The sequence below is a fragment of the Penicillium malachiteum genome (genome assembly GCF_028827825.1).
Source record: "Penicillium malachiteum strain IBT 17515 chromosome Unknown utg000002l:1.0-8849297.0:1.0-8852440.0, whole genome shotgun sequence".
NCBI classification, from domain to species: domain Eukaryota; kingdom Fungi; phylum Ascomycota; class Eurotiomycetes; order Eurotiales; family Aspergillaceae; genus Penicillium; species Penicillium malachiteum.
The window spans coordinates 740520-768060 of NW_026643095.1; the positions used below are offsets into that span (position 1 = coordinate 740520).

General features: G+C 46.1%; 8 protein-coding genes across 8 annotated transcripts; 5 read left to right on the plus strand and 3 right to left on the minus strand.

Moving 5' to 3' along the window:
• Positions 1-568: 568 nt before the first annotated feature.
• N7483_003329 (beta-tubulin) lies at positions 569-2368 on the plus strand (the record flags this gene model as incomplete). The annotated part of the gene is given in 8 exon segments (XM_057086766.1): positions 569-580; positions 684-707; positions 791-816; positions 897-938; positions 1001-1055; positions 1118-1465; positions 1482-1574; positions 1637-2368. 8 exon segments carry the CDS (start codon positions 569-571, stop codon positions 2366-2368), a joined length of 1332 nt encoding a protein of 443 aa, XP_056946595.1.
• Positions 2369-2805: 437 nt separating this feature from the next.
• Positions 2806-4305, minus strand: N7483_003330 (uncharacterized protein; the record flags this gene model as incomplete). The annotated part of the gene is made up of 3 exons (XM_057086767.1): positions 2806-3205; positions 3294-3880; positions 3997-4305. The coding sequence occupies 3 exons, from the start codon at positions 4303-4305 to the stop codon at positions 2806-2808; spliced, it is 1296 nt and encodes a 431-aa protein (XP_056946596.1).
• A 516-nt stretch (positions 4306-4821) lies between these two features.
• N7483_003331 (purine-cytosine permease family protein) lies at positions 4822-6535 on the minus strand (the record flags this gene model as incomplete). Its single annotated transcript, XM_057086768.1, has 3 exons — positions 4822-4956; positions 5011-6063; positions 6119-6535. The coding sequence occupies 3 exons, from the start codon at positions 6533-6535 to the stop codon at positions 4822-4824; spliced, it is 1605 nt and encodes a 534-aa protein (XP_056946597.1).
• A 3227-nt stretch (positions 6536-9762) lies between these two features.
• N7483_003332 (SDR family oxidoreductase) lies at positions 9763-10710 on the plus strand (the record flags this gene model as incomplete). The annotated part of the gene is made up of 1 exon (XM_057086769.1): positions 9763-10710. One exon carries the CDS (start codon positions 9763-9765, stop codon positions 10708-10710), a length of 948 nt encoding a protein of 315 aa, XP_056946598.1.
• Positions 10711-11251: 541 nt separating this feature from the next.
• N7483_003333 (uncharacterized protein) lies at positions 11252-15749 on the minus strand (the record flags this gene model as incomplete). The annotated part of the gene is made up of 7 exons (XM_057086770.1): positions 11252-12111; positions 12241-12498; positions 12569-12862; positions 13001-14539; positions 14595-15056; positions 15140-15269; positions 15426-15749. 7 exons carry the CDS (start codon positions 15747-15749, stop codon positions 11252-11254), a joined length of 3867 nt encoding a protein of 1288 aa, XP_056946599.1.
• Positions 15750-17009: 1260 nt separating this feature from the next.
• Positions 17010-18819, plus strand: N7483_003334 (fungal specific transcription factor domain-containing protein; the record flags this gene model as incomplete). The annotated part of the gene is made up of 6 exons (XM_057086771.1): positions 17010-17064; positions 17117-17382; positions 17502-17699; positions 17753-18228; positions 18278-18575; positions 18643-18819. The coding sequence occupies 6 exons, from the start codon at positions 17010-17012 to the stop codon at positions 18817-18819; spliced, it is 1470 nt and encodes a 489-aa protein (XP_056946600.1).
• Positions 18820-22092: 3273 nt separating this feature from the next.
• On the plus strand, positions 22093-24981 carry N7483_003335 (non-ribosomal peptide synthetase; the record flags this gene model as incomplete). Its single annotated transcript, XM_057086772.1, has 1 exon — positions 22093-24981. One exon carries the CDS (start codon positions 22093-22095, stop codon positions 24979-24981), a length of 2889 nt encoding a protein of 962 aa, XP_056946601.1.
• A 1090-nt stretch (positions 24982-26071) lies between these two features.
• Positions 26072-27042, plus strand: N7483_003336 (SMP-30/gluconolactonase/LRE family protein; the record flags this gene model as incomplete). Its single annotated transcript, XM_057086773.1, is given in 2 exon segments — positions 26072-26663; positions 26681-27042. The coding sequence occupies 2 exon segments, from the start codon at positions 26072-26074 to the stop codon at positions 27040-27042; spliced, it is 954 nt and encodes a 317-aa protein (XP_056946602.1).
• Positions 27043-27541: the final 499 nt, after the last annotated feature.

The following is a 27541-nucleotide window of genomic DNA, read 5'->3' on the forward strand; positions in this document are numbered from 1 at the left end:
ATTCTTGCATATTGGAGGCATCCTCATAGATCTCTTGTCCATACCAGGTGCTTAAGAGTCATATAATTACATGATTTAGTCGTGAGGTCACCTTCTACCTAACTGATGCCCATCCATAGTTAGTCATACAAGTGCATTACCTAATCCTTGAGCTACGGGGTATCTCCACATCTACTAGTCGCGTTGAATTACTATAAAATTAATGTTAGATGGAAAATCCCAGGAAACGACCTTTCTAATGAGAATATAGACCCCACTCTGAACGTACATGATCATAAAATTTCTAGTGAATTTCTCTCCATAGTAGAGCCTTAAACCAATGTTTATGCGCAAACAAACTAACTGTGGTTCGTATCTTGCGGTTCACCCGCTGACTGGTCCCGTGATTCCCGCTATACCGTATCGAGCCACATCCCCCCCCTGAGCGCAAAAGAAGTTGTTGTTGATCCCCACGCACACACACCGCTCACCTTCTTTCTCCTTTCCCCCATCTCGCTGACCCTCGGTCATTCTTCTTTCTCACTTCAATTCTCCTCCCCATCTTAACGAATACCCACCCACCACAACCATGCGTGAGATTGTACGTACCATCTCCCCAAGAAAGACGCGTCTTTGTTGACCCCTGAGCGCCTTACCCCCCACCTGTTCAGGTCCGTGCTAACCTCAACTTTTCATCAATATAGGTCCACCTTCAGACCGGCCAATGTGTAAGTTCGACTTCGAATACGATATGATTTATATGAGTGTTGTTTTGGGGATTGAACGACTAAACAATACGTGTTGGGAATAGGGTAACCAAATTGGTGCCGCTTTCTGGTACGTGTTTTCCGCTGGGGAGCCACACCCCATGTCATCAATTGTTGAACCTCTGGAACATCTTACTAACTACCTCCCAGGCAGAACATTGCTTCTGAGCACGGCCTTGACGGCGATGGACAGTGAGTGACAATATTAATGGAATTGGGTGACGAGAAGGAATGGCGGTCTGACATTTTTCTAGCTTCACCGGTTCCTCCGACCTCCAGCTGGAGCGTATGAACGTCTACTTCAACCACGTAAGTGTGGAATCCATACCCACAATACATTCGAATCCGCCTAATATGCTTGAAATTTACAGGCCAGCAATGACCGCTACGTTCCCCGTGCCGTCCTTGTCGACTTGGAGCCCGGTACCATGGACGCTGTCCGTGCCGGTCCCTTCGGCAAGCTCTTCCGCCCCGACAACTTCGTTTTCGGTCAGTCTGGTGCTGGTAACAACTGGGCTAAGGGTCACTACACTGAGGGTGCCGAGCTCGTTGACCAGGTTGTCGATGTTGTCCGTCGCGAGGCTGAGGGCTGTGACTGCCTCCAGGGTTTCCAGATCACCCACTCCCTCGGTGGTGGTACCGGTGCCGGTATGGGTACTCTCCTGATCTCCAAGCTGCGTGAGGAGTTCCCCGACCGTATGATGGCTACCTTCTCCGTCGTTCCCTCCCCCCAAGGTTTCCGACACCGTTGTTGAGCCTTACAACGCCACTCTCTCCGTCCACCAGCTGGTTGAGCACTCTGACGAGACCTTCTGTATCGATAACGAGGTACGATGCAAAACAGAAATCGTGGATATTAGAAATAAGCTGACATTGAATCTTTGATCTAGGCTCTGTACGACATTTGCATGCGTACCCTCAAGCTCACCTCTCCCTCTTACGGTGACCTGAACCACCTGGTCTCCGCCGTCATGTCCGGTGTTACCACTTCCCTGCGTTTCCCCGGTCAGCTGAACTCCGATCTCCGCAAGCTCGCTGTCAACATGGTTCCTTTCCCTCGCCTGCACTTCTTCATGGTCGGCTTCGCTCCCCTGACCAGCCGTGGTGCTTCCCAGTACCGCCAGCTCAGCGTTCCTGAGTTGACCCAGCAGATGTTCGACCCCAAGAACATGATGGCCGCCTCTGACTTCCGTAACGGTCGCTACCTCACCTGCTCTGCTCTGTTCCGCGGTAAGGTCTCCATGAAGGAGGTCGAGGACCAGATGCGCAACATCCAGAACAAGAACCAGAGCTACTTCGTTGAGTGGATCCCCAACAACGTCCAGACCGCTCTGTGCTCCGTTCCCCCCAAGGGTCTCAAGATGGCCTCCACCTTCGTCGGTAACTCTACCTCCATCCAGGAGCTCTTCAAGCGTATCGGCGACCAGTTCACTGCTATGTTCCGTCGCAAGGCTTTCTTGCACTGGTACACTGGTGAGGGTATGGACGAGATGGAGTTCACTGAGGCTGAGAGCAACATGAACGATCTGGTTTCCGAGTACCAGCAGTACCAGGATGCCTCCGTCTCCGAGGGTGAGGAGGAGTACTACGCTGAGGAGGGTGTTGTTGAGGAGGAGGTTTAAATGTGCCCATCTCTCTCTGAGTTTTGAGATTTGCTCGCAGTAATACCCTTGATAAGCTTACATTCTCTACCCTTCGGGTTCTGGCTGCTTGGTGGGCCTGCGAAAACCCCAGTTATCTTGTTTGAGCGCTCTTAATTTCCCAACTTATTCTGTCTCTATTTTCCTGCCTCTAGGTCTTGAGTTTCTTAGTCGATGACCGGGCCAGATTAGCACATAACTGGAAAAGCAATTGACGAAATGATTTTAATATTGTCATATTATTTAAGGCTGAAATGTACTCTGTAGTTGTAAAGTAACGGCAAAGCCCGGTACGCTTCCATCTTGTCACATCCACCTCTCAAGCAGTCCTGAAAGCTTCGAAGTACAGGTAGGTAAATACTGTGTGATATGAACCCTTCCAAAAAATGAAATAACCTCCCTTAACAGTTAAGCAAATCTCAGTGGAACGGACACTTCCCTGTTCGAGTAATCTCCAGCTCCTTCATCGTCTCCTCAATCGCTTTCTGACCTTTCCCTTCAAAGAACTTGGGCCCAATATCCTGAATATGGTAACCAGAGGGATAATACTTGTCACCCTCATCACCGGGAACAGGACGACCTAAAGCCCAAGTCAACCATGCGGTAGGGCCCCACCGGTTCCAAAAAGTGGGCTTGACATAGTAAGGCGCGGCCTCCCAAGAAGTCAAATAGAACTTGTTATGTTCATCGGGTTGCTGGCTGATATTGTTCACCTTCAAGAATTGAGGTCTGGGGAGCATGAGATAGCGAATGAACAGCTTGCGAGTAGTAAGGAGAACCGAGAAGACAGATGACCAGAATGGTGACGGTGGGTCGTACCTAAATGTCGAGTTAGTCACAATTCTCCACATATGCATCGCACTCATGCATATGATCCATCACATCGAATCCAGAGAGATAAACATACAGCATAGCTTTGCGCAACCTTTCATCCATCATAAAAGAAACAAACTGCAATCCGATAGGATGCAAGGCAGGAGGTAACATGTAAACGATTACAGCCGTCGTCTGATCCGCCGTTTCCCGGTTCTTAACATCAGGAACCATATACTTCTCCTCATAAGCCTCACTCCAAGCTTCTATCTCCTCAAGCCATTGAATCCCATCCTTAAATCCCGATGCAGCAGATGGTAGCTCCTCGAAACTAATTCCGAGTCCATCACCAACACTCTTCCAGAATGTACCCAAAGCACAGCGTTCCAGATCAGTGAGTTCGCGCCACTCGAATCGCCCGATGAATCTTACAGGCTCGAGAGCGAATAAAGCAAGGGTATATAGCATGTCTGATTCGAGGATTTTACCACTGGCTCTGTAACCACTGTGTAGGAATCGGGTTCGAGCGATGGAGACGAAAGCGCGGTAGGATGTTGGACTATTTCCTACCATCTCATTGACGAGAGCTGCTGTATCGGTGTATCGCTTAAGAGAGGTATTAGGGTTGGAGAATTGGGTTGTTTTCGTGAGGAGGTGGGAGATTGATGGGATGCCATATGTCTGTATATGAATATTGTTAGCATTGTTTATGAGCTAGGACATGCGCAAGCTGTATAAGGCGCCCCGTGGGTCTGTGTAAGGTTTGTGTAAGATAAAGTGATGACAGGAGAAAATACCCGGAATAAGGCGAACTGCAGGGACTTCAGGAACATGAATGGGAACTCAAAAGTTCCGAGCTGTCTTTGAATCATGAACGCCTCCTCGTCGGTCATTTTGGCCATCGATTCTCGTGTTGGGTAGTTGCATTTCTTCTGGAGATTCTGAATTCTCCTATACCGTAGCGAACGGACGAGAAGAGGATACCCGATCAATAGACCTATGGCATATGGAAGCCATTGCTTTGGTGCAGCGTCAAAGAGAGCTACCACAGCCCCTGAGAGTGGTTGACCCCGGCTCGTAAACAAAGTCAGCGTGTCGTTATCCATTGTGCTGGATATTGCGACACGACGGAACTGGCGGACTTTTGTATAGATACTTCGGTGCCCCTGATGGATAATGCAGTGTGATATGAGACTGCCACCAGTTATGGCGCCACGGTGAAATTTAAAGAAACGCCATGCAGGCGGCCTCTGCGGGTTGACGGCATTTATGATTTGAGGTTCTCGTCAAGTGGGGTTCGGTTCGGGTGTTGTGAACTTGTGGTGGTCCTGGTGGAGTTCATAATTAAAGAATGCATGATTTGCCGATCTACTCTATACACATATTCCTTTTATTTCCTTTCTTTCCTTCACTTATAAATCCAACTACTCCAAGTTGATTCTCATATACAAACATAATACATTTTTTCCTGACATTTCCCCCCTGATTACGCTTGTATGTACGGAATCTTCAGTGCCGGTTCCGGTTGCGGGGAATATTGATTCCTTGGACCGCGGTCCGGTCCTCTTCATATGCAACTCGGATCTACCTATTAGGGCCATACAAATACACGGTGATGTTGATCATCTGCCGATATACCATTTCTCAAGCATTCTCAATGGTGGGAACGCCACCGCTGTGAAACCAGCACCCACCCATAGTCCCAGGTCCGAGCCCCCAGCAACCTGTGCAATGACGCCAGAGTAATAAGCTTGATCCTGTTGGATACGTTAATATATTTCAAGAAATACAAAATAGGGGGGGATCTTTACCATGCCAATAATCGCTCCACCCCAGCCGATCAAGAAAGCGATTCCAGCAGCGATGCCCATGGGCAGCTTTTCTCGAGTATTCCACGCTGACCAGTCATACCCTTTGGATCTCCGGAAAAACAAATCCTCTTCAACAACAATGACGAACCACATAATCACCCAATATCCAATTAGAGGGAGGAAGCTCTTGAAGATTTCGTATAAAGAATTGCGCCCGCCCATCGCACAGGCCGTATAAATCACAGTGCTGAGCGTGGTGAAGACGGGCTGAGGAACTCGTTGAAAGAATCCACCCAGCATCTGGAAGTTCATACCCATGGAATAAGCACCAGGAGTATTGTTTGCAACTAGTGCAAGGACATTGACCACCGCGCAAAATTTCCCAAATCCGCCCAAGGGAGCATACGCCGTCATCAAGAGCCCACCGGGACTGTTACCGTACTCGGCGAGGTAACCAGGCGAACTGGCCAAAACGGTTCCCAATCCCATTCCGAGCAGAAGGGTTATTGTCATGGCCTGAGCACTTCCCAGCACTGTTACCATCCAGGTCCTCCAACGTTTCACTTGTGGCGGATAGTAGACGTAATAGTCGGCAGACAACGGGGCCCAGGCGATAGCGATTGACAAGCATAGAGAAAAGTAGGTGATTCGTTTGGCATTTAGGTGTTCTGGTGAGTAGTCCTTGTGAATATCGAAGTTGAAATTGGGACCCGCAGAGCCAATCATGATACATAAGACCATAAGCTGAGGTAGCCATGCAAATCTGGGAGAATGATATTCGATTAGCGAGGTTCTTCTTTCGTGTTTGTTATATAGATCAATCGCCCACCGTTCATAGATCTGGAATATCCGCATTCCAAACATAGCCATAGCCCAACTAATCACTGCAACAACTACTATACCCAGTAAAACCGAAATTTGTCCCCCGGAAGCCTTAGAAATTATTTGACCCCCAACCACGCTGTTAAGCATACTATAACCGAGATTGGTTAAAATATTCAGCGAACAACAGACCATATTTGGGTAGTAACCCATGAAGTAGCGCGAGACGATCTGTCAAGATTTGTGAGAACAACACCTCAAGTGAGTAAGTCACCGGAATGTTTACCAATGTTCGATTGCCACTCCTTGGGCCCCAAGTACTCATGTATCCCACCGCCATTGTTCCCAAAAAATTGCCCAGAATACCACATAAAGCCGCATCCTTGAAGCAGAGACCCATCAATAGAGTCCCCAGAGATCCCACGATGATGTTGTTCACGGCCAAAGTCATGCTAAACCACATCAGAAGCATGTGTAATGTAGTCGATGCTGTGACAGGCTCTCGTTTTTCCTCGGGCACTCGCTCAATTCCGCCCATTTCGACATTTTTCAATCCATAAAGCCATCTTTTGAACTTTGATTGAGGCTTCAAGTCGAGAAATTTCCCATGAGTCTCCTTCGTAGGGGTATTTTCAATCTCAGACTGGCTCACACTTTTCAAGGAAAGGGATCCATGGACCTTTTCAACATCGTCTGAATTCATATCGAGCCTGATCGAAAGCTCGCACAGGCAGGAGAAATGCCCCGTTGGCAATATATGGAATAAGCTCGTGAATTGTCGACACCAAGGCACGAACGCGCCTAGTCACTTGTGCAAAAGCCCCCTCGTACAATATCCACAGAAGGATAAAAGCGAATAAAAATTAAAGAATACAATAAGATGTTTTGGTACGGGGATGGAGTCCTTGCGGCATGATAAATATAAGCAAAAATTAAGCCCTTGACATCACATATTCACCGTTATACTGTGAAACTGTACCTGACATCACCCTGTTGCGCAAAAAGGCGATGGAGTAGCACCCACTCCATTCGACACTGACATTCCGGGGAATCAAGGATTGAGCAAAAAACGCAACAAACCCACAGACCCAACCAATGGTTTTATCAGGAGCATACCGAGATTCAGACCGGGAAGCTGTTCCGTGGAACTTCATCTGTCGATCAGCCGCAAGATCAAGCAACGATTAAGACGCGATTTTCACCTGAGTGGGGAAAACAACAGGGAGCTTGGATATCTGAAGTTTCGGATCGTATCGATCGGGTTTCCATCTTGCATCAGCTACATAATCATTAGGTCTAGAGATCAGGTTTCTGAGAGCTGAAGGGTCGTTGTCGTACGCGTTCCCTTTCTTGATGATCACCCGCCTCGTTGCTCTATGTGGCAATCCACATACTCTAAAGTTCCGAAAATGCTTTCCCCTCGGAATGTTGCTTAATGCAAGGAGAGAGTATCTGCTGCGGCTTTGATCACAATTTTTATGAAGAAAGAACAAAGATTGTGGGGGGAATTGATTCATTCGATCCATACTGTAGTGCTTTGGCTTCGGCTAATTGTCCGTGAGATATGCTGACACTGTGCACAGGTCGTATGGAGTGAGCTTTAATTTCTTGGTGATGATGATTCGCTCTTTTTCTGTATACTGAATGTTCAATAAAGGGCTCACAATTCTTGAAGTGTCTTGTGATGCGTTGTTTGAGTCAGTCATGGCTACAGCATTCAATGTTGGAGACGCGGTCTTCATTTCGTCTATGAACTATGAGAGACAGCCACCAAGGAAGGAGCTTAAGTAATCTCATACTATCTAGTTTGTACTTAGATCAATCTTAGAACTAAAAGTTTAGTCTTATACTTGCAGTTAGAAGGCTCAGATGAGAATATTCGGAACTTGAAGATTTGGACGAACATAATTTCCGGTATTATAATTTATACTTAATGACCAGTTAGCACAATATTTTAGATACCGAATAATATCAAATGTATACCTCAATGTCAAAATATGACGGCTTCTTCCTTCAATCGGCAAGCCAAGCTTTGCCTTCAAATGTTCTAGTCCCTTGGCCCCGAGATGAATCCTGGATGCAGATGTATAAGGCTCGGCGACACGGCAGTTGAGGAATCGGTGAATTCCGAGTCAGATTGGATTTACGGTGCATCGACTAAAAACTAAAATCTGTCCTCTATTTGTCCTGGAATCCAAAATGGATTCAACCTTGGAAGTTGTTCATGTTCATTTGATTAAGTCCAGTCACGACCAGCTCATCTGAGGTATGCTTATCTGCTATGCATATCCTTCTTGTTTCCACTGGCACCCAGGTGCCGTTAAAACCGGAATGGGTCGCCTCATCGATGTTTATCTGGCATTTTAATTGATCAATGATAATCCAGGACCGTCATCTTGATTTCGAAAGGTATGCTCAAATCTTGATAGCTGGATGACCACCTATTTTAGTCAACTATTACTACTACTAGTATGTACTGCGGTGACTTCTTACTTCCCCTTCCAGGCAACCGTATATCAGGATCATGATGTTACGTCATTTCCTCCATGTCAACAAAGTGGACGTGGAGAACTTCCAGAAACTTGCAGAATAGTATAGCATCTCAAGTGCTTGAAATTCAAATCTCCAGATTGGAAGTTTCCCAAGAGCTACTAGTATGTATGCATCCACAGCCATGCCCGAGACCGTCACACTGGCAGGGATTCTTTATACGGGATACTGTTAATACAGTCCATTTCAACGTTTTACTGCATATAGGGGCTGTTATAGTCTGAAAATCCTCTTTGTACTAGTATAGCCGTATTTGAATGTTTGGATCTACTAGTTAGCACCTGAAGACTTGGCATACTCTACACTGTCAATGCCAAGATCTCGCTTAGTGATTTTAGAACCTCAAGCTGCATTTATCAAGTGCGAGCTTCAATGTCGAGTGAAGTGTACACATGTAGTTTTCCCTTGGCATACGCATATGTGGTACGAGTTACGCTTTAGTTTTGACAAGCTTATTAGGAATTTTCCAACCTCACATTTGCCACAGAGCTTAGCCTCAAGTGCACCAGGCTTGACATGAACATCAATTGGGGGCTATATTTAACTTGGGGCAACTTGCTAGTAACCAAGGCCCCGGGCCTGGGGCTGCACAGACCCGCTTACTCGATCTTTGGGGGCCACTAGTTGACAACTACTCGGATCCCTAGGGCCCCCAACACACCTATCCACTGATACTAGTAGAAAATACATCATGGTTCCTAACTAAAAATGGCTTATACGTATACTTAAATTTTAGAGATCGATCTAAGCACTGGAAGTGGCGAGAAATTTTAATAACAGTCAAACGGATCATTTCCAAGGTTGGTTGATTTGGAGAGCCATATGTCCTCCTGGTCCCTTACGATGAGAAGCTTCGGTGGAGCCTGACCATGAAGAGTAGTAGCTCGGACTATCTTCTATTCTTGGCAATGCTTCTGTTTTGAGATATTCATCAGCCCTGGAGACTGGATCGAGCTTAGCACTAAGGGGATTTCGCCCCAGACCCGTTCCAGTATGGAGTATGCAGAGACCAACTGGGGGCCATTTACCAAAAGTCCCCCTAACACCTTGGCAAGAGTCTTCACAGTCAGCTAGCTATGTGTTACACGGTATTGAATTTTAGGATTCCCGCACTCTTTTCTCCTTCAAGTTAACGACTATCCGATGGTAGTGGATTAGAACACTAGAAGCCATGACTCTCCTATACCTATGGTAGTTCTTGGCCCCTACTAGTAATTTTGTAACACCGATTTTTACCGAATTTGATCTAGGTCCCGTACAACTGTTCGTATAAGATCGTAACTGATCTGTTTTATTTAGCTTTTCTTTAAAAAGGCAGATATTCCCCTCCTCATCTCTCACATCACAACCGACACTTCTCTGTCAATTCACATCATCTCAATGCCTCAGAACTTCCTGATCACCGCTGCCTCCGGCAATATTGGCCGAGAGTTGCTTCCCCTCCTCCAGCCTCTAGAGGGAGCAAGAGTTATTCTCCCTACAAGCAATGCTTCTCGTCTTGAGAAAGTCCTCCCACCTCCAATCGACGGCTCGGCTGAGTTTATCATCGAGGAAGGCTCCATCAGAGATCCATCTTGGCTTCAACAACAGCTTGTCAAATACGAAGTCGACACCGTTTTCCTGTGTCTGACCGGCCAAGATGAGCTCTTCACAACCATGAACATTCTGGACTGCCTTGCCAGATCGAAAGTCGTTAAACACCTTGTCTATATCTCGGCATGTGTTGACTTCACTACCCCTAAGGGTGTCCAAGAGCTTTTGAGCCATTGTTCAGCAGGACATATTCTGGTCAAAATTATCACCGAGCAGAAATTGTTATATGGTAACTTTCCATACACCTGGACAATTCTTCGTCCAACACTATTCTTCTCCAACGACCTCAGAACGAAGAGGTCAATGCTAGGCGCAAATGTATACTCTGAGCCACTCGGTGAGATGGGAGTCAGTCGTGTGGCACCTTCAGACATTGCTCTTGCTGTCAAGAATTCTATGGTAAACAATGAGAAATGGGCCAACAAGCACGTCTGCGTTGGAACGAAGCAGATCTATAAGGGATCTGAAATTGCGGAGCTGTGGTCCAAGGCAATTGGAAAGGAAATCAAGATGCTTCCAATCACTGAAGAGGGATTCGAGAGTTTTGAGAAGCGAATTGTTCCGTTCACAGGCCCAGAGCAGGGCAGAGAGTTGAGATTGATGGTGGAGTCATTTGCTAGCCGAAAGCTCGAGATGACTAGCGAGGAATACAAGGATCAAGTTGAGCTGCTCGGAAAGGAGCCGGAGTGTTACGAGACTTGGATTCAAAAGGTGGGTGCTAGTTGGCAAGAGTGATTTCACATGTGCATGTGTTGTCTTTTCAAATGTTTTTCTTTGTAGTATTTTTGAGCCATATTAGAACATGATAAATCTGTTACATAACCTCAAGTTGTTGAATTTTACTAGAACCCTCATACTTCTCAAATCCTATCAATCCGGTAACAAGTGGAATCGGAATCAACCATAGACATCTGGACCTTCGAGGTACATGTTCACATCCGAGTCCCTTATGGAGATCATAAAATGATTGGCAAATGCAAAAAATATTCGCAAAAACAAAGATCTGCTTTCTCGATGACCGGTGCACATTGACACATTAGAATAGGAGTAAGGAATGAATTTGTTGTTTCAAAAATGAAAAAAATCATGCTCGCCAGAGCGTGGCAGGAGTTGAATGCCTCCTTGGTCTAGTACAATTCTATCTAGTCTAGTCGATCTTGAATGAAAGTAACTTGAAATATGTACATGCGAACGAAGTATCAGATGATCCTTCGTGAATATGTAGCCATGCTGTGAATGACAATGTGTAATGAGAGTAACTGGGTTCAACTTGAAGTTACGCCTTTCTCTTCGATGGCCTCACCCGACAGAGGTAATAAACCACGAGTGTAAAGAAAATGTTGAATCCGACGTGAACCCAAAGCAAGCCAGAGTTCCGCCACCGGGTGCTGTAAGATATGTCCAGACTAGCTAGATACTGATCCGCTGTTTGAAGGGTACAATATTCGCATTGATCGGTGCTGTCGGGGTTGAGAAGCTTGCCTGCGGCATCTCCAGCGGCTTGAAGATAGACCTCGAGATAATCCGCACAAGACGCATACCCTTTTAGCATTTCGAAGACACTTAGCTCCTTCTTTGAACAGTTCACCGGTCTGCCACTCGCTCCGGTCGCAATGATTGCGTTGACAAGATATGTCATAGGGGAAACGCGATACATGAAATACCAGAAGCCCGGTAGAGCAGCTTTGGAGACTAGTACACCATTAAAAACCAGGGTCATATTGAACAGCATAGTGGCAAACAGCCCGGCAGTTTCAGCGTCAGGCAGTACGGCAACCACTGCGTGGGCAAATGTCGATCCATAAAGGAAGAACTGCACAATCAGCAGTAGCAGGATTCCTTGGCGTTGCGAGTCTACAACGCCGTAGACAGAGTATACAAAGGAAGCGTAGACAACGATTCCGACAAATATTTGAGGTATCTCAGCCAGGATATTGGCACCAAGGAAAGCTGCCCAATGGTATGTTTTTGAGGGACGTTCTCGAACCTCGTAAAGATCGCGCTGGAAGATGAATTGGGGCATGATTTGTTGGACCATTGCAGTAAATATGGCGGTCATCATAAACACCGAGAAGATGATTGATTGTAGGCCTTGTTCGGATGTGCCAGGCTGGTAAAAAGAAAATCCCACGAAGACTGTTCCAATGTAGAGTTAGAAAATCAGTTGCAGTAACCAGAGAAATAGACACTCACGAGCCGATAGAACACCTCAAGTCAGCTTGCCATGTATGTATTCAGGAGATCGCCAATATTGCTGAAAGATACGGTGAAGCACGGCGATGAATTGCTCTTTGAAAGGCATCGCGAAGGCGGAAGCAGCATTGGCGTCGGTGTCAGTAGTTGAAGTTTCTCCCTGCCGGTGTTCTGCACAAGCTTTGTCAAGAACCATCATCATCTCATCTGCCTCCCTACTGCTCTTCCAGAGCGTAGGCCAATATTTTTCACCATTCCCATTTCCCTTTGCATCTGCAATTTCTAGGATATACTCGGCCGGATTTTCGGAGTCATGACAGACCCTAGCACCTTGCCTCTCAAAGTAATCCAGAATTGTACGGGATTCTGGGCCGATGTCGCCAAAATACACAGTTCGCACCTTTTGCGAGAAATAAGAGAGGATCGAATTGTTGAAACAACATAGCCGAAGGCTGATGGATGGTGCAAAGAACGGCCTGCCCACTCGATGCAAGGCGACGTAAGGGTGCGACGATGGACCATGATGACTGGCTGTCCAGCCCGGATGTCGGCTCATCAAGGAAAGAAAGTAATGCAGGCTTTTCAGCAAGCTCTACACCAATGGTGAGGAGCTTCCGTTGCTCGAGATTCAATCCCTCACCTGGAAAGCCCACCAAAGCCTCCGCATACTCTTCCATGTTCAGCATTCGAATGACTAATATTATGTTAGTTAAATCCACTACCTAGGTTGTCTCGATTCATGAGCAGTTAAATTTCTCAACATGTTCGTATTTATCTGCCAGTGGAACTGACTTCGGTTGGCGAAGGTATGCTGAGAAGCGTAGCGATTCACGAACAGTTGCAGTATGAAGGTGAAGGTCTTGCTGTTGAACGTAGCCTGTGTTGCGCTCAAAACTTGCGCTGAGCGGATATCCATTCACCAGCATGTCACCAGTCAAAACTCCGACCGAAATACGCTGAGCAAGAATATTCAGCAGCGTTGTTTTCCCAGCTCCGGAGACATTTATGAGGGCCGTTAGCGTTCCAGGTTCCACCCAACCGCTGACATTATCAAGTAAGCGACGATTTTCTTTCTTGATCTGAATATCGTAGCACACATTTCGCCATGTGAATGTATCCGTTTGTGGGGGCATGATAGCCTCCTCAGAGGCTACGTGCTCCTGGTTCGCCCTGGTAGTGGATGACCGAGAATCATTTGCCGAGTTCTGAAGCGCGAGAGAAACTTTACCATGTAAGAAAACAAGACTCTCAGCTGAGGAAGAGGACCCTGAATTGAACTCAACGAGGATCAAATAAAGGACAAGGAAGGCTATCGTGAACCCGCAAAGGATCCCAAAGTTTCTCCAAAGGTGACTGTACTCATAGCCGTAGCTGGTGAGAAGATAGCTATCCCCGCTAACGAATAACTCTCCAGCCAAAGCACCCTTCTCAGCACAAATGAACGACTTGCTGGATCCAGTGACAAATCCGGGGTAGGCTGGTACAACGCTCGAACATGGGTAGTCGCGTCCATGGAGCTCGTTGACAGCCAACGCCTCGAATGCATACCTCAAGGGATTGATGTAAGATATCCATCTGAACCAAGGATGCATGTTAGGCTCAGGTAGCATGTATTCAGTATAAATGACTGCAGCTAGCAGAATGACACCCGCAGCAGCAAGGGCTTGAGGGATTGCTTTCGTTGCAGCTGCCAATGAGCGAAATATCTGGCTCATACAAAGCAGAGATAACGTAACGAAAAGGCAGTAAATGAAGAACGGGCCAACCTCATAGCGTAGCCCACACATAAAGTAGAACACAACATTGAACACCAAACTGGTTCCGAGCTTGATGGGTATATCTGCACAGACACCGGCAAGGGCCTCTGAGAATGGATGATAAAAGGCATAGGAAGCGTGTTTTTCCACAATTGGGCGCTGAAAGTATAAGCTTTGAATCTCAGCCACCGTCAAGAGTGAGTTGAGAAGAATGGCAAAGAACAATGCTGACATCCTCAAGGTCATAGCCTGGGTGCCGAAGGGAGTTCCATAGTACAAAGACCCAATAATGAGTGAGAACACGACTTGACCGATCATCAAAGTCGCTGTGGAAGCGATATCATTCCAAGTGCGTTGGTAAAACCGCCTGAGGCATATTGAAACCTGGCTAGGAATGCTCAACAGGTAGGGAGAGGTAGAACGAGTATACTTGGCTTGCCGATTTGGATGACTCTCTTTGAATGCATTGACGGACTCGGAATCAGCACCATGCATCTTGATACTATCTTCAATCTCCTGGATCAGCCCCCTGCATTGGTAACTACTCCGCCAGCGGGCTTCGAACTCCTCGGGAGTTCGGGGAACCTTGCTTTCGAAGCCCGGTAGGCCTTTCGCTCATTTGAATTTGTGACGCTGGTCAAGAGTCTGCGGTTGTCTGCCGAGCAGGACACTGCCAGCCCATATCTTGAAAGTATTGTTTCGCTTCTGAAGTGGAACCAAAAAAGATCTCGTGTCCTTGGTAAAGCACCGCAACTTGGTTGAAAAGATTGTAGATAGCCTGAGAGGGCTGACATAAAGTCGCAAGGTGCGTGGTTCCGAAAATTGTCGAGCTCTTTTTCAGTGCCTTGACAAAGTCCAGCGACGAAGCAGAATCCAAACCACGTGTGGAATTATCCCAGCAACAAACCGGCGAGTTGGCGAGGACCATCTCTGCAATTGATACACGCTTTCGCTCGCCACCGCTAACACCTCGTATAAAATCAGATCCCACTTTTGTGTTGATGGTATGGGAAAGACCAAAAACAGTCATAACCACATCTCGCATGTGCTCAATCTGTCCTTTCTTCGTCATGCCATCTGGAATTTGGCGAGGGGCACGTGCAGCAGCAGCGAATTCAAGTGTTTCTCCGACTGTTAGTTAGGTGAGGAAAGTCTACAAGAACGAATTCATTAGTCTTAGATGTCAAATCTTCCAAAACTCCTATGGAACTCACGCTTCTCAACCTCTTGGCTATAGAGGATATCGCCCATAAAATTGTTCTTCATCAGGGACTGTGAGATTCTATCGTAATTGATGGTTGTCTCGGGTAAGAATTCCAGGCCGTTTGTCTCAGCAGAAAGCGTCTTCAAAAGGGTCGAACATCCAGCACCAGGTCTACCAAGCACCAAAAGCATCTCCCCTTGCTTGACTAGACCATGAAAGTCGTGCAAAATCGTATTGGGCTCTCGGTGACCGCGTCAAAATGTGCCATCGAGGATAGGCGAAATAAATGCGGATACAACTGTATGCTGGGGTTGAATATCAGATCCAGCGCCTTGGACGGTAAGATTCTTGAATATGACCCCGGTTTTCCGTCCAGTATTGTGCTCCTCAAACTGCCTAACCTCATGCAGCATCCACTCCATCAAGTTAAATTCGGGACTCGTTGGATCAAGCTTTGGAGATTGTGCATTCCCAGGCCCAGTCGTCCTTGCTACTGATCTCACAGATCTCTGGGTGGCAATCCTTCTCAACTCCTCTTCCTCATGTGGTGACCATGCCGGTGTGACATTTACCGGGTCATCCTTATCACCCGTATGATTTGCTGTGGACTCGGAGATCATTGAGGTATCTTGAAATATACCAAGAAGTAGCTTCAATGCTTGCGGACTATTGATATTATAAAGGAATGAAGTGAAATGAGTGTAGTAATTCAGGAAGAGAAGAATAGACTAGTAATGAATGCGGATGGGTATACGGACAACGTTGGAAAGCAATTTATTATATAGGATCCATAACTTATTAATGGAAAAAATTTCACCGGAAATCTCTAAACTGGCAGCAGCCAACCCCTATCTCTTGAGAAATGAAAGTCCCACTAAAGAGGACTAAAATATTGATAAACGCAATTCATCTCGGAGTTCGTAGCTCGGAAGTCATAAAATGTACATCGGATTTCGTATAGTTGAACCACAATGTGCATATGCCGAGATAAATCCGACTCCGACACCCGAGTCCCGTGATTCTCTGGCCGATTCTCGCCTTTCGGGTTTCGTTTGACCTCCGTGAGCATCGGCAACGGCAACCGCTTGGACGACAATGGCCGAAAGGCTTCAACCTCGAATCGCCAAATCTTGCGATAGTTGCAAAACGAGAAAAGTTCGATGCCTACGTGAGTTTTTGCTCGTTTTTGCTCAAATTTGATACGATTCCTTCAGTGATTTGACGAACTAGAGAAATTAGGCACTCCGAGAAGTACCGTGTGCATTCCTTGTCAGGTACGATAGCTTACTCCGGAATCAACAAAGTTGTTGCTGGATGCTTCAGGCTTAACAAGAAGTAGAAACGAAATGCAGCATGCCATTTTCGCCTCACACGGAGGCAATTGAAGCCGAAGGGATCATCCGGTTTGCCTAGTCCAGGTACGTGGACAGAAATTCGCGATATTTCGACTTGATTATGATAAAGTCTTACAGTACTCATAACTACTATTAATTTGAATGTGTCCTCAGCACGTTCGTTGTCATCTACAATTAGTCCAACATTGTACGTCGACCAAAATCCCCTAGGCCAGCAGATGGAAGGGAACAATGGTGATGCATGCTCCATTTTCAAGGTCAGGCAGCCTTTTCTACTGCTTGCTGCTTGTGGCTATAGCTGACCAGACCAGACAAATGAGAATCAAGGTATTTTCCAATGAATTGATTTTGACTTTTCAATAGCTCACGTCATACCCAGTGGCCAGTAATGGCATGGCTTTCTTCTCAGATAGCCACATCAAGTCGCTTAACCGCATTCTTGGCCACAACAGAGTACACCATCTGATTAAAACCATGGAAGATTCGATTCTTAAGCGTGCACGGGACGCTGTAATCAAGTTCACCATGCCCACTTCGCCCATAAAAGTTCGACCGGAGGACGCGGCTTGTTACATTGAAGGTTAGTTAAAATTAGACATTTGTTTAACTAAGCTTACTGATGGTTGTTCCAGCTTACTACCTTAAGATACACCCCTTGTCACCTTTTCTCGACCGTCATTCTTTTGAGGAAAAGGCTTTAGGACCAAATACGTCACAGCGTCTAGCAAAAAGCGCTCCGTTTAATGCGCTTTATCATACCGTACTAGCGTTGGGGTGTCAGTATGTGGATGGTGGCTCTTTCGATCAAGGGAAGGGAAAGGCATGGAAGTACTTCGAAATAGCACTAGGCCTTTTACCGCAAATACTTGTTCCAATTGAAGGTTTAGTCCATGCGCAAGTACGTGTCCATGCACCTATCAACATGAAGGTCGAATAACAACCAAATAAGGCTTTGGCAGCAATGGTGAGGGAGAAAAAGCAATCCTTTAAATGAAAATACTCATTCCGGTACTATAGGCAATCTTTGCTACGAACTTCTCCTGTATGCAGATTGGAGAAACCCTGATCTCAGAAGCTGCGAGAATAGTTCAAGTCCTTGGTTACAACGCCGCTCATGCTCCTGGTAACTTGAACCATGAAAAGGCTTGTCATATGGTGTTTTGGGTTATATATTGGCAGGAGAGAGTATTTTGTTTCTTTCAGGGGCGGGCTTCGGTAAGTTGACCCTGGAATACATAAGCATGGCAAAGAGCTAACTAATGTGCTAGATGATACCTGAATATGACATAGGCTGCCCTGTTCCAGATATCCCTGGGACTTCAGATAGTCACCAAAACTGGTTACTGATCACGACAGGTTTGGGTCGCTTAATGTCAAGGATGTACGAATCTCTCTTTTCTGTGAGTGCGACTCGGATCCATAAGGGGCCTAGTCTTGCAGCTATCGAGTCTATGTTTTACGAGCTGGAGGCGTGGAGAGGCTCTCTCCCAGAAAACCTCCGCCCTCACAAATCCTGCTTTTCTTCCAAAGAGGATACTGCATATGCATCAGCGCATGAGATGAGAGCTCAGTTACAGTTTTTATATTGTGCTTTGATACTGTCTCTATGTCGCCTGCGAATTCATCTCTATGCAGATCAGCAGTGTCATTCCGATCAGCAGATTAAGCTTCAACTGATGGAAGCAGCCCGGAGTATTATTTATCTCAGCAGACACATTGAGCATGAACCGCATGTTCCTATTTGGTATAGAACGAAAACTTCCTTCTAGCCTGATGATCGCTAACTTGACCAGGGAACTTGGTATTGTACCCATCTCCGCCCTTTTTGTTATTTTCGACTTCGTCGTTCATAATCCATTCCATAAAGAGATCAATGTCAATCTCGCGTTTTTGGATATAGCGGGTGGATATTTCAGCCGATGGGAAGTTAGTCACAATGGTTCGCTTCCTGAATTTTCCATTTCGGAATTTTCCCATATTGCTCGGCAGTTTGTGCGGGAATCAAACGACAAATCTCAGCATGCAGTGCCGGCCAGCGGAGGCAGTTCGAAAATAAACTCGGTGGGAACCGAGGAAGTTGTCCACCAAGAGGTAAGCTCTTTTGATCCTTGGTTTGTCTTTTATTGTTTATTGTCTGCTAAAATTCGATTCTATGTAGGATGGAGAGCCTCTGGACAACTCAGCTTCTATCAGCCCATTGGATGGTTTATCAGACTACCTTTTCTATCCTGAAGATCCTCTTCAGCCCGTCCTTGGAAATTCGATGTCGATGGCGACTGACCTATCTTCCATATTCAATGCGTCTTACTGGTGTCCATCTACCACAGGTTTCTAACAAGCGATACTCAACGTAGCTTGAAGAAATCAAGTAATCTACGCAGTACCTTACAAGGCCAACAAAGCAAGAAAGTATAGATCATGATTTGGTCCTCAAATTCAGTCGATAAATTGAACTCTTCAAGCTTCAAATTGCGAAAGGAGCTCTAATGTTTAAGATCAGCGTAAGGACTATATCCGAGTCCCACATGCACTTACTAGTATGATGAAATCATAAATCGCCTCGACAAGTTCACAAGCAGTTCGTCCAGATGTCTGTCAACAGTCCAAAGCGATCGAAGTATAGCTGAGATCCATATAAACGTTCATTTCACACATGGCACTTCTCTTCACATGGTGTAGCATGGGCTCTTGGCATCTGGTGTCTTGCCCTCTGTCATCTAGTGTTCTGCTCTCAGTAAGCATCGGGGTCTGGCTTTGGGCCTTGGTTGTTTTTAAATTGAGATTGCGTATGTGTTTTTTGCGTCGTGTCATATCACATCACAGTAGCGGGTGGTCCTCCAGGCGATGGCTACCCTGCCAGTAACAGCGAGGTGCCACTCACATAGGGGCCGATAATAAAAAATCAAGGTCTCTCTCTTATTCAGGGGCAAAGCAGGACTCATGACCTGTCGGAGGACCTGAGTGGGGATGAAAAGTGCCCTGTATGAGATGTGTTGTGGTGAGGGAGAAAGGTGATATCTCACGGAGGATCAAGTGGTCTAGTACACCTGGACTCAACAAGTCTTCGCCTCATAATTGACAGTCGTTCATTTGTGGAATTTGACAAGTCCAGCAAGTTGTCATCGGGTGGTCTTGATTCGACAAAAAACCGCTTTTTGTGCTCCAATTCCTTTGCCCTGTAATATAACCTGTTCCGCTGCATTTCCGTTGCCCTGCCTCTTCTGCTCCATCTCCTCTGTCCTGTAAAGAGTAAGTAATCAAGCTATTTGCTGAGTCGTAGGAGTAATCATACTTTTTGCATGCTGGGCATGCCTCACCCTTCAGGTGGACGATATGATGGATTGAGCATATCGTCTGATGCTCCACACAGTGGCCCCCTGCCCTACGGCAATTGCCTGGCCCTCTATATCTTAGAGGGCAGTGGTGGATCTTTGATTTTCTGCGCTTCACCATTGGTTGCACGTGGGCGGTGTGAGGAGGAAAGGCGGAAAGGGCCGAAGGGCCGGCAGAAAACCATCACTTTTTCTGCCCCCCATCACCACCCTCCCCCCCTCTCCAGGCTATATAACATTGATATCACCTGTGCAATTTGGAAGTTGAAAAGGAGAAGAATTTAGTATTGCTGTGTTATCTATTTATAGTATTGGCAGCTGATTCTTTTTCCTTCTCTTTTTTGCTTCAATGTCCTTTTTTTCCCGGATTATCTATTCATTTTCAGCTACCAGTGAAACATACACACAGGGATCAGATTAAGATGAGAGAAAAGACTACTACATAGTAGCAATGATACCTAGTATTCAAATACTACTAGTAGGTAACATCTCAATGAAAACTATTACAATTACTTCTACCTCACTGCCTAGGTAACTTTTGAAAGTTTCATACTATCGCATCGGGAACAACTTTAGAAATGTTACCCAAAAATATCCTCAAAAACAGTGGGAGTGCTATAGTATAAAGCAGATATACAACTACAAAGATAATGGCACCATAGAGCAATAGAAAGAACTCAAAGAAAAGCTTGCAATTGGTGAGAGAAACATCAACTTCAACATTTGAAAGGCATGAGCGCATATGCAAGCGGGCTCTTGGGGTTTTAAGGATGCTTTAGTGACCCAAAGTATTCAACGTTATAGCAGCTTATAACTTAAAGGTCATTTCGTCCAAGCTCCTCCTACTGCAGGATGTTTTTAGTATTTCACGTTTGTTCCTTTTGTGCGCTCTTCACTCACCCGTTCTTAAGAGAGTGAACTGCATACAATAGATTTGGAGAACACGAAACACCCTCAAGTGATAACTGGAAATTGATGGGACTTGACAATAATTTGTCGAACGAGAGACATTCATACTCTCCTTCTCCAAGGGTAATTACAATGTTGCATGATTATCAAAATGTGGTGCTGATATTTGAAGATTACCTAGTATGTATTGAATCTTATCAGACTCATTATTCCGCGAACAGAATCAAGCTATCCGTACGACACAGTGCACACACACATACGCAATCAAATCCAGATATCACTGGAAATCCTCATAAGCTAAGTAGAGGAGCCCTTTTCTCACCTATTTAACCAGAACTTGAATTTGAAGTCAAACATACACATGCAGACTGAGGATGAGTAGCGTGTCCAGACTTTTGGTAAATTGGTGATTGATCAAAGACTATGCATAATCTCTTTCCCTTATTCAGAGAAAGGAAAATGAAAGTCTTTAGCCCACAAATATTATAAGACCTTGACCACCTCACTAGACAAAAAGGGTCAGTCCCCTGGCACTGGTAGCACCATGTATCTGTTCTTGAATAAGGTGCGACCTCTAGGGCCCCTTACTGGTTGAGTATTCAAATTCTACCAGGGCATACATAATGGTACTACCTTCATAGCGTTAACTACTTGGATACAGATTACTGCAAATTGGATTCAAATAGGGCCCAGCTTATGGTGAGACAAGCGGGAATGTTGAGATCTTAGTCGATCTCTCCAGAGCTAAGAACTGAGAGATTTGAAGGTGACATGGAAGTCCGAGTGTAGATGACAAGAAAGCTTAGACTCATCTGACATTCCTGAATCAGCAAAAAATGTCCGATGCTTTGTTTTTTGAAGTGTCAGAACATCCTTATTCCGGGGTACATTGTGGGCAGTGCGCCCTTGACCCCAGGATTCGAGTCATCATCTACCTGATTTACGCAAATAAACAACCTATGGCAATTAATCCATGAGACCGAGAGGTTGATTTGCATGGTCACCCTTACATGAAGCTCATCAAGAGTCAAGACCACGCGTCAGCACCGCACCTGCACCTAGAGTTATGCGTAACTCAAAGAGGGCATGTTGATCCGAAAACAGACAGGATCAGGTCAAACTGCATCAAAAGCCACGTCAAACCTCGTTCTCTGTACTATTGATAGATGCATTGAGCAACATGAGATGCATCAAGTTGATATGAGACGGTGAGCTATTTAACCCCTAGCTGAGTAAGTGCATTATGTGCATAGGAGTCAACCTTTAAGGACGAAGATCCCCCATCCCTCGCTTGAAAAGCATCAAATTCTTCTTTGCAGAAACAAAAACTCAATCCTAGCCAAACAGCAAAACCATTGCAAGTCATTATGACATCTCTTTCCGAACCAGATATCTTATCTCTTCTCAATCGATCGTCTACCTCCACCGCCGGCATTATCGCCTACCCAGAGGGAAGCAACGCCTCTCCAATACAAATCAGCTACTCTCAACTCCGTGACTGGGCTTCGCAGAAGGCAATATGGCTCCTCGAGCATAATGAATATCGTCCTGGAGGTATCACTCTAGTGCATTTCAAACATCATCTTGATAACATCGTCTGGTTCTGGGCCAGTATCCTGGCCGGGAGTGTACCAGCTTTGTCGCCGCCCTTGGTGAACACCAGCGAGGGCCGTCAAGCTCATTTCAAGCACCTGCATACCATTCTCGAAGACCCATTAGTCTTGACCCACTCGGAACTCCTGCCTAGTGAGTTCGGTGAAAATGATGTTCTTCGGGTTATCGCGGTCGAAAGTGATCGCCATGTGGATGCGAAGCAAGGGTGCCCAATTAACCAATCACTCTCCAGCAATGGGGAAAATAGCGGCGACCATCCCAGCACTAGTGGCGCATTACATCGGAATCCTGTTTCTCAGCCTGTGAATTCGCAGCTTAAAAATGTCGCTGTCTTGATGCTCACATCCGGTAGCTCCGGACATGCCAAGGCTGTCGGGTTAACTCATGAGCAAATATTTGCTGCTCTACGAGGGAAGTTGACTGCCATAGAGGTCAGTCAAGATGCAGCTGTCCTCAATTGGATCGGCCTGGACCATGTTGCTAGTCTCACGGAAGTTCATCTGCTAGCGATGTTCGCCGGCGTTACCCAGGTCCAGGTCCAGGCTGTCGAAGTATTGGGAGATCCATTGCATTTCTTGCGCCTCCTTTCTGAGCACAATGTCTCGATGAGTTTTGCTCCTGACTTCTTCTTGCGCAAACTACTCGCGAAACTTGATGAAGCATCTTCGGAGGAGAAGCAAGGCATTGATCTCTCCCAATTAAAGGTTCTCACTTCGGGCGGCGAACTCAACAATGTCGATACTGGAGTGCGAGTGACAGACTATCTGCAGAAGCTAGGCGCCAAGTCATCAAATATTATTATCCCAGGATTTGGAATGACCGAGATCTGTGCTGGAGCGATCTTTAATCGCAAATTTCCAGAAATAGACAGGAAGGCACTACGTGAGTCTGGTGTGCTGGGTACGCCTGTTCCCGGTATTGAGATGCGAGTCACTCCCCTGGATGCCGCACGAGAAGTGCCTAGCAATGACCTCAGCCCTACAACCAATGATGCTGGTCACCTGGAACTACGCGGACCAATCGTGTTCTCACGGTATTTCAACAATGATGAGGCCACACAGGCTGCCTTCACTGAAGATGGTTGGTTCAAAACTGGAGATCTGGCTACCATTGATTCACAAGGGCAGCTTCATTTGGCTGGACGTCTCAAAGAGCTGATCAACATCAACTCTGTCAAGTATCTACCATACGAGATTGAAGAGGCTATTGAGTATGCACGGATCCCTGGTGTAGCACCATCTTTTGTTGCTTGCTTCTCGTACAAGGAAACCACTATCAGTCCCGAGAAGATTTTCGTCGTTTACCAACAAGATTATGAGCCCGATGATACAGATGCGCGTATTGCGGCATTACACGCAATCATCCGCACGGTAGTGCTCGTCACCTCCTCTCGCCCACTTGTATTGCCACTTCCTTCGGGGATTTTGCAAAAGACAACCCTGGGGAAGCTCTCTCGTCCAAAAATATTGACTGCATTAACTGGGGGAAGATATGCCGAGTATCTGAAGAAAGATGTCGAAGCTTTGGATTGCTATCGCAAGACCCATGTCTCAGCTCCAAGCAATGATACGGAACGAACACTGATGTCCCTGTTCAAAGATATGCTTGGGTTAGATATCGGCATGGGCATTGATATGCCAATCCTGGACACAGGAATTAGTTCTGTGGAGCTTATGAAGCTAAAACGCTCGGCCGAATTGACTTTTGAAATCAAGGAAATCCCCATGCTTATCATTCTCACGCACACAACTATTAGATCTCTGGCAGAGGCCATTCGCAAATTTAAGGGCGATGAATATACCGGCGAATATCATCCGATCGTCACTTTACAGCCACATGGCTCTAAAACTCCCCTTTGGTTGTTCCACCCCGGTGTCGGAGAAGTTCTTGTCTTCATGGCATTGGCGCAGTATTTCCCAGATCGACCAGTCTATGCGTTTAGACCCCGGGGCTTTAATCCTGGCGAACAGACTTTCAAAGACCGAGATGAACTCATAGAGACTTACTATGCTGCTTTGAGAAAGAAACAACCCCATGGTCCTTACGCACTTGCCGGGTACTCATATGGCAGTGTTCTTGCGTTTGAGATTTCCAAGCAGCTCGAAGCAATTGGGGAGGACGTGAAATTCTTAGCCTCGCTGAATCTCCCCCCTCATATCAGAGATCGCATGCGAAGACTCGACTGGACAGCTGGGCTGGTTCACATTGCCTATTTCTGCCAGATTATAACCGAAGACTGTGTTGAAGCTTTGGCTCCCATACTCCGAGGCTTTCCGCAGAGTGAACAGATCGATAGACTTCTTGCCCAGAGCGACCCAGTCCGAACAGCCGAACTTGGATTGACCCATGACTCTCTTTATACCTGGGTTAATGTTGCATTCTCTCTGCAAAAGATCGGATGGAACTATGATCCTTCTGGAAGTGTGTCGTGTATGGATGTCTTCTTCTGTACACCGCTGAAAGATGTTGCATCGTCTCGTGAAGAGTACCGGTATGAGAAGCTTAATCACTGGGTGGATTTCGTCCGCGACGATCTTAAGTACCATGAGGTTGGCGGGGAGCACTACACTATGATCGGGCCAGAGCATGTTCCCAAGTTCCAGCAGACTTTAAAGAATGTGATGGCCGCGCGAGGACTTTAATTATTATGAAACTTTGGATATCATGTATCTTTGATTTCGGTTAGCTTTTAATATTATGTGAACATTTTATCAACATTTCAGAGACTCATTAAAAATCAATCCGTAAAGAGAAGATTCATGTCAGTTACAATAAATTTTATTCTGGATCTTTCGATTACGGACTTGAAATGTTCACCTTGGAGTTCTTTGGAGACTTTGCCCAGATCCCTTCTTGAACGTGGATACGCAATCTTCAAATGTTGAACTCAAACTTGGAACTGCCATGACGAATTTTGCCATTTCGCAATCACAGGTCCTCGTGTTTTGAACATTTGAAACTGCCAAGATGATTCCAAGATTATGTGGGTAGTGTTTGGAAACCGAGATTGAGAGCATAGTACGGAGTAGTAGCATCTGGGTCCAGATGTCTTCGTCTATATAGGATTTCATCCTTTAAACTTTAGAAAAATCTATATAATATGTTAACTTGAATATCTTGAAGATATGTGGAGCATACGGTACGTGTCCTTATATTACTAAAAAAATCTAGAATACTTGAGATTGAAGTTCCAAGGTTCAGTCCCTACATTTGAGATGATCTACATGATCTTATCATGGATCTGGTAGCGGAGACTAAACCCCTTTCATACATTCGTCGATGAGGTTATTTCCAACAGCGTTAAAATTCACACAGCCACACCATCTAGCACTATTGAGGCTGGTATCAAGAGCTAACTACATTCGTCATGTTGACACAAAAGCAATATTATCATCTGCTTGGCTGAGCTTGGCATCTATATGAGGACTCAATGTCTCCAGAATTTGGGCGGATCAGCACCGAAATTTGAATGCGATGAATAACGATCTATGATAGGGGATATACTGGAGACAGTATTTAAGCAATGAAGAGCTAGAGGCGAGCGCCTGTTTCCAACTCAGATAAAACATCATTATCAAGAATTTTATTGCATTGATCTCTCGCAAAATCTCCACTACAATGAGAACCACCCTATTTGCAGGCCTTATCGGCTTGCTTGCTCCCGCAGTCAACGCATAGGCATCCGAATTGGAGCTGGTCTATTCCCTAGACCTTGCAACTCAGGGAATTAGCATGAGTGGAAGTGGTCGCAAATTCCTATCCCAGCGCTATTCTACCTCTCTTCCACCCCAAATAGTGGAACTACTCAACGACAACACAACCGTGCTGTATCCGAATGAGGCATGGAATTCCTACAACTCCAGCAACCCGACCTCCAATCCTCGCAAAACATTCGTCAGCGTTGACGGCGCCCGAATTGGCCCCGATGGCCGCTACTGGGTAGTTGATGGTGGCTCAACAGGGGTGAACGGCTCAACCAAGCTTGTGGGTGTCAATCTGACCACGAATGCGGTTGACAAGCTCTACTACCTTGACAACGTCAAAGCCAGCGATAGCGGTGTGGATGATGTCCGGTTCAGCGCTTCAGGAAAGATTGCGTACCTTAGTGACACTGCAGGCGCACTGATCGTACTTGATCTCGTCAGCAGCCATGCAGTCCGTGTGCTTGTCAACTCAGACTCCGCCTCGGCCTGGTTCCCCATGATGTACAACGGCATCCTGGTGCCTGGCTACAGCGGTGCTGACAGCACGCTCTCTGTTGGACTCGACCAAATCGAAGTTTCACCTGACGGCGTCTACTTATACTATCAACCCTGCAATGGCGGTCTATACCGCATCAAGACCACCTATGTGGATGCGACGTTGACCAACACGACGATGGCTTCGTACTGGAAGATTATGCTGAGCCTTTGGCTTTGACCCCCAGTACTGGTGGAACCACTATTGACGGCGACGGGAATATCTATGTCAGTGATACTAATTTACTGGCGATCTGGAAAGTTACTCCCGAAGGTCGCGCAACGATCCTTGTTCAAGATGATGCTCTCCTCTGGACGGACCTTATGTGGGTATCTGCTGACAAGAAGCTTTGGCTCCCTGCTTCTCAGATGCGTCCTGGAGGTAGCGGTCTGATGGCCAAGGGTCCGAACTACATCTTCACATACCCTATTGACACTGGTCCATCTCCTATTGATCATGCTTAGAGAATAGTGTCACTATAGACTTGGGTGATGTCCTACATGGGTACATTTGCATTCGGAGGCTTCTTTTAGGCCGCTTTATGTAGGCGGGGGTATTTGTATTAAGGGTTTGATTTTGATTTATTAGAGCTAGATTCTAATAGAAGCTAGGTACCTATGTTCCGGCACTATTGGTCAGCCCTTGACTCAGCGGTCCTACAAGGCCAACTCATTAGGTGACACACAGATTGTATACGTTGACTGGTGAAATTTGAAGAAAGCCGCGAATAAAGTTCCTTCGGATTTTCTTCAGTCCCCGATAATTGTACCAAGCCTCCTGTTTCAATGTTGTAGCACGGCTTCGGTGAGTATCGACCTTCATAGATGCCCCAGAAGTTCCAAGGTTTGTTCTAAGTAATGCCGAGCCCTGGATCCTAATTTGAGTACTAGTATCATACAATTTTAGGCGTTCATTAAAGCTCTCAAGCTCTAGGAGAACTTGACTGTTCCAAATTGACTTTAC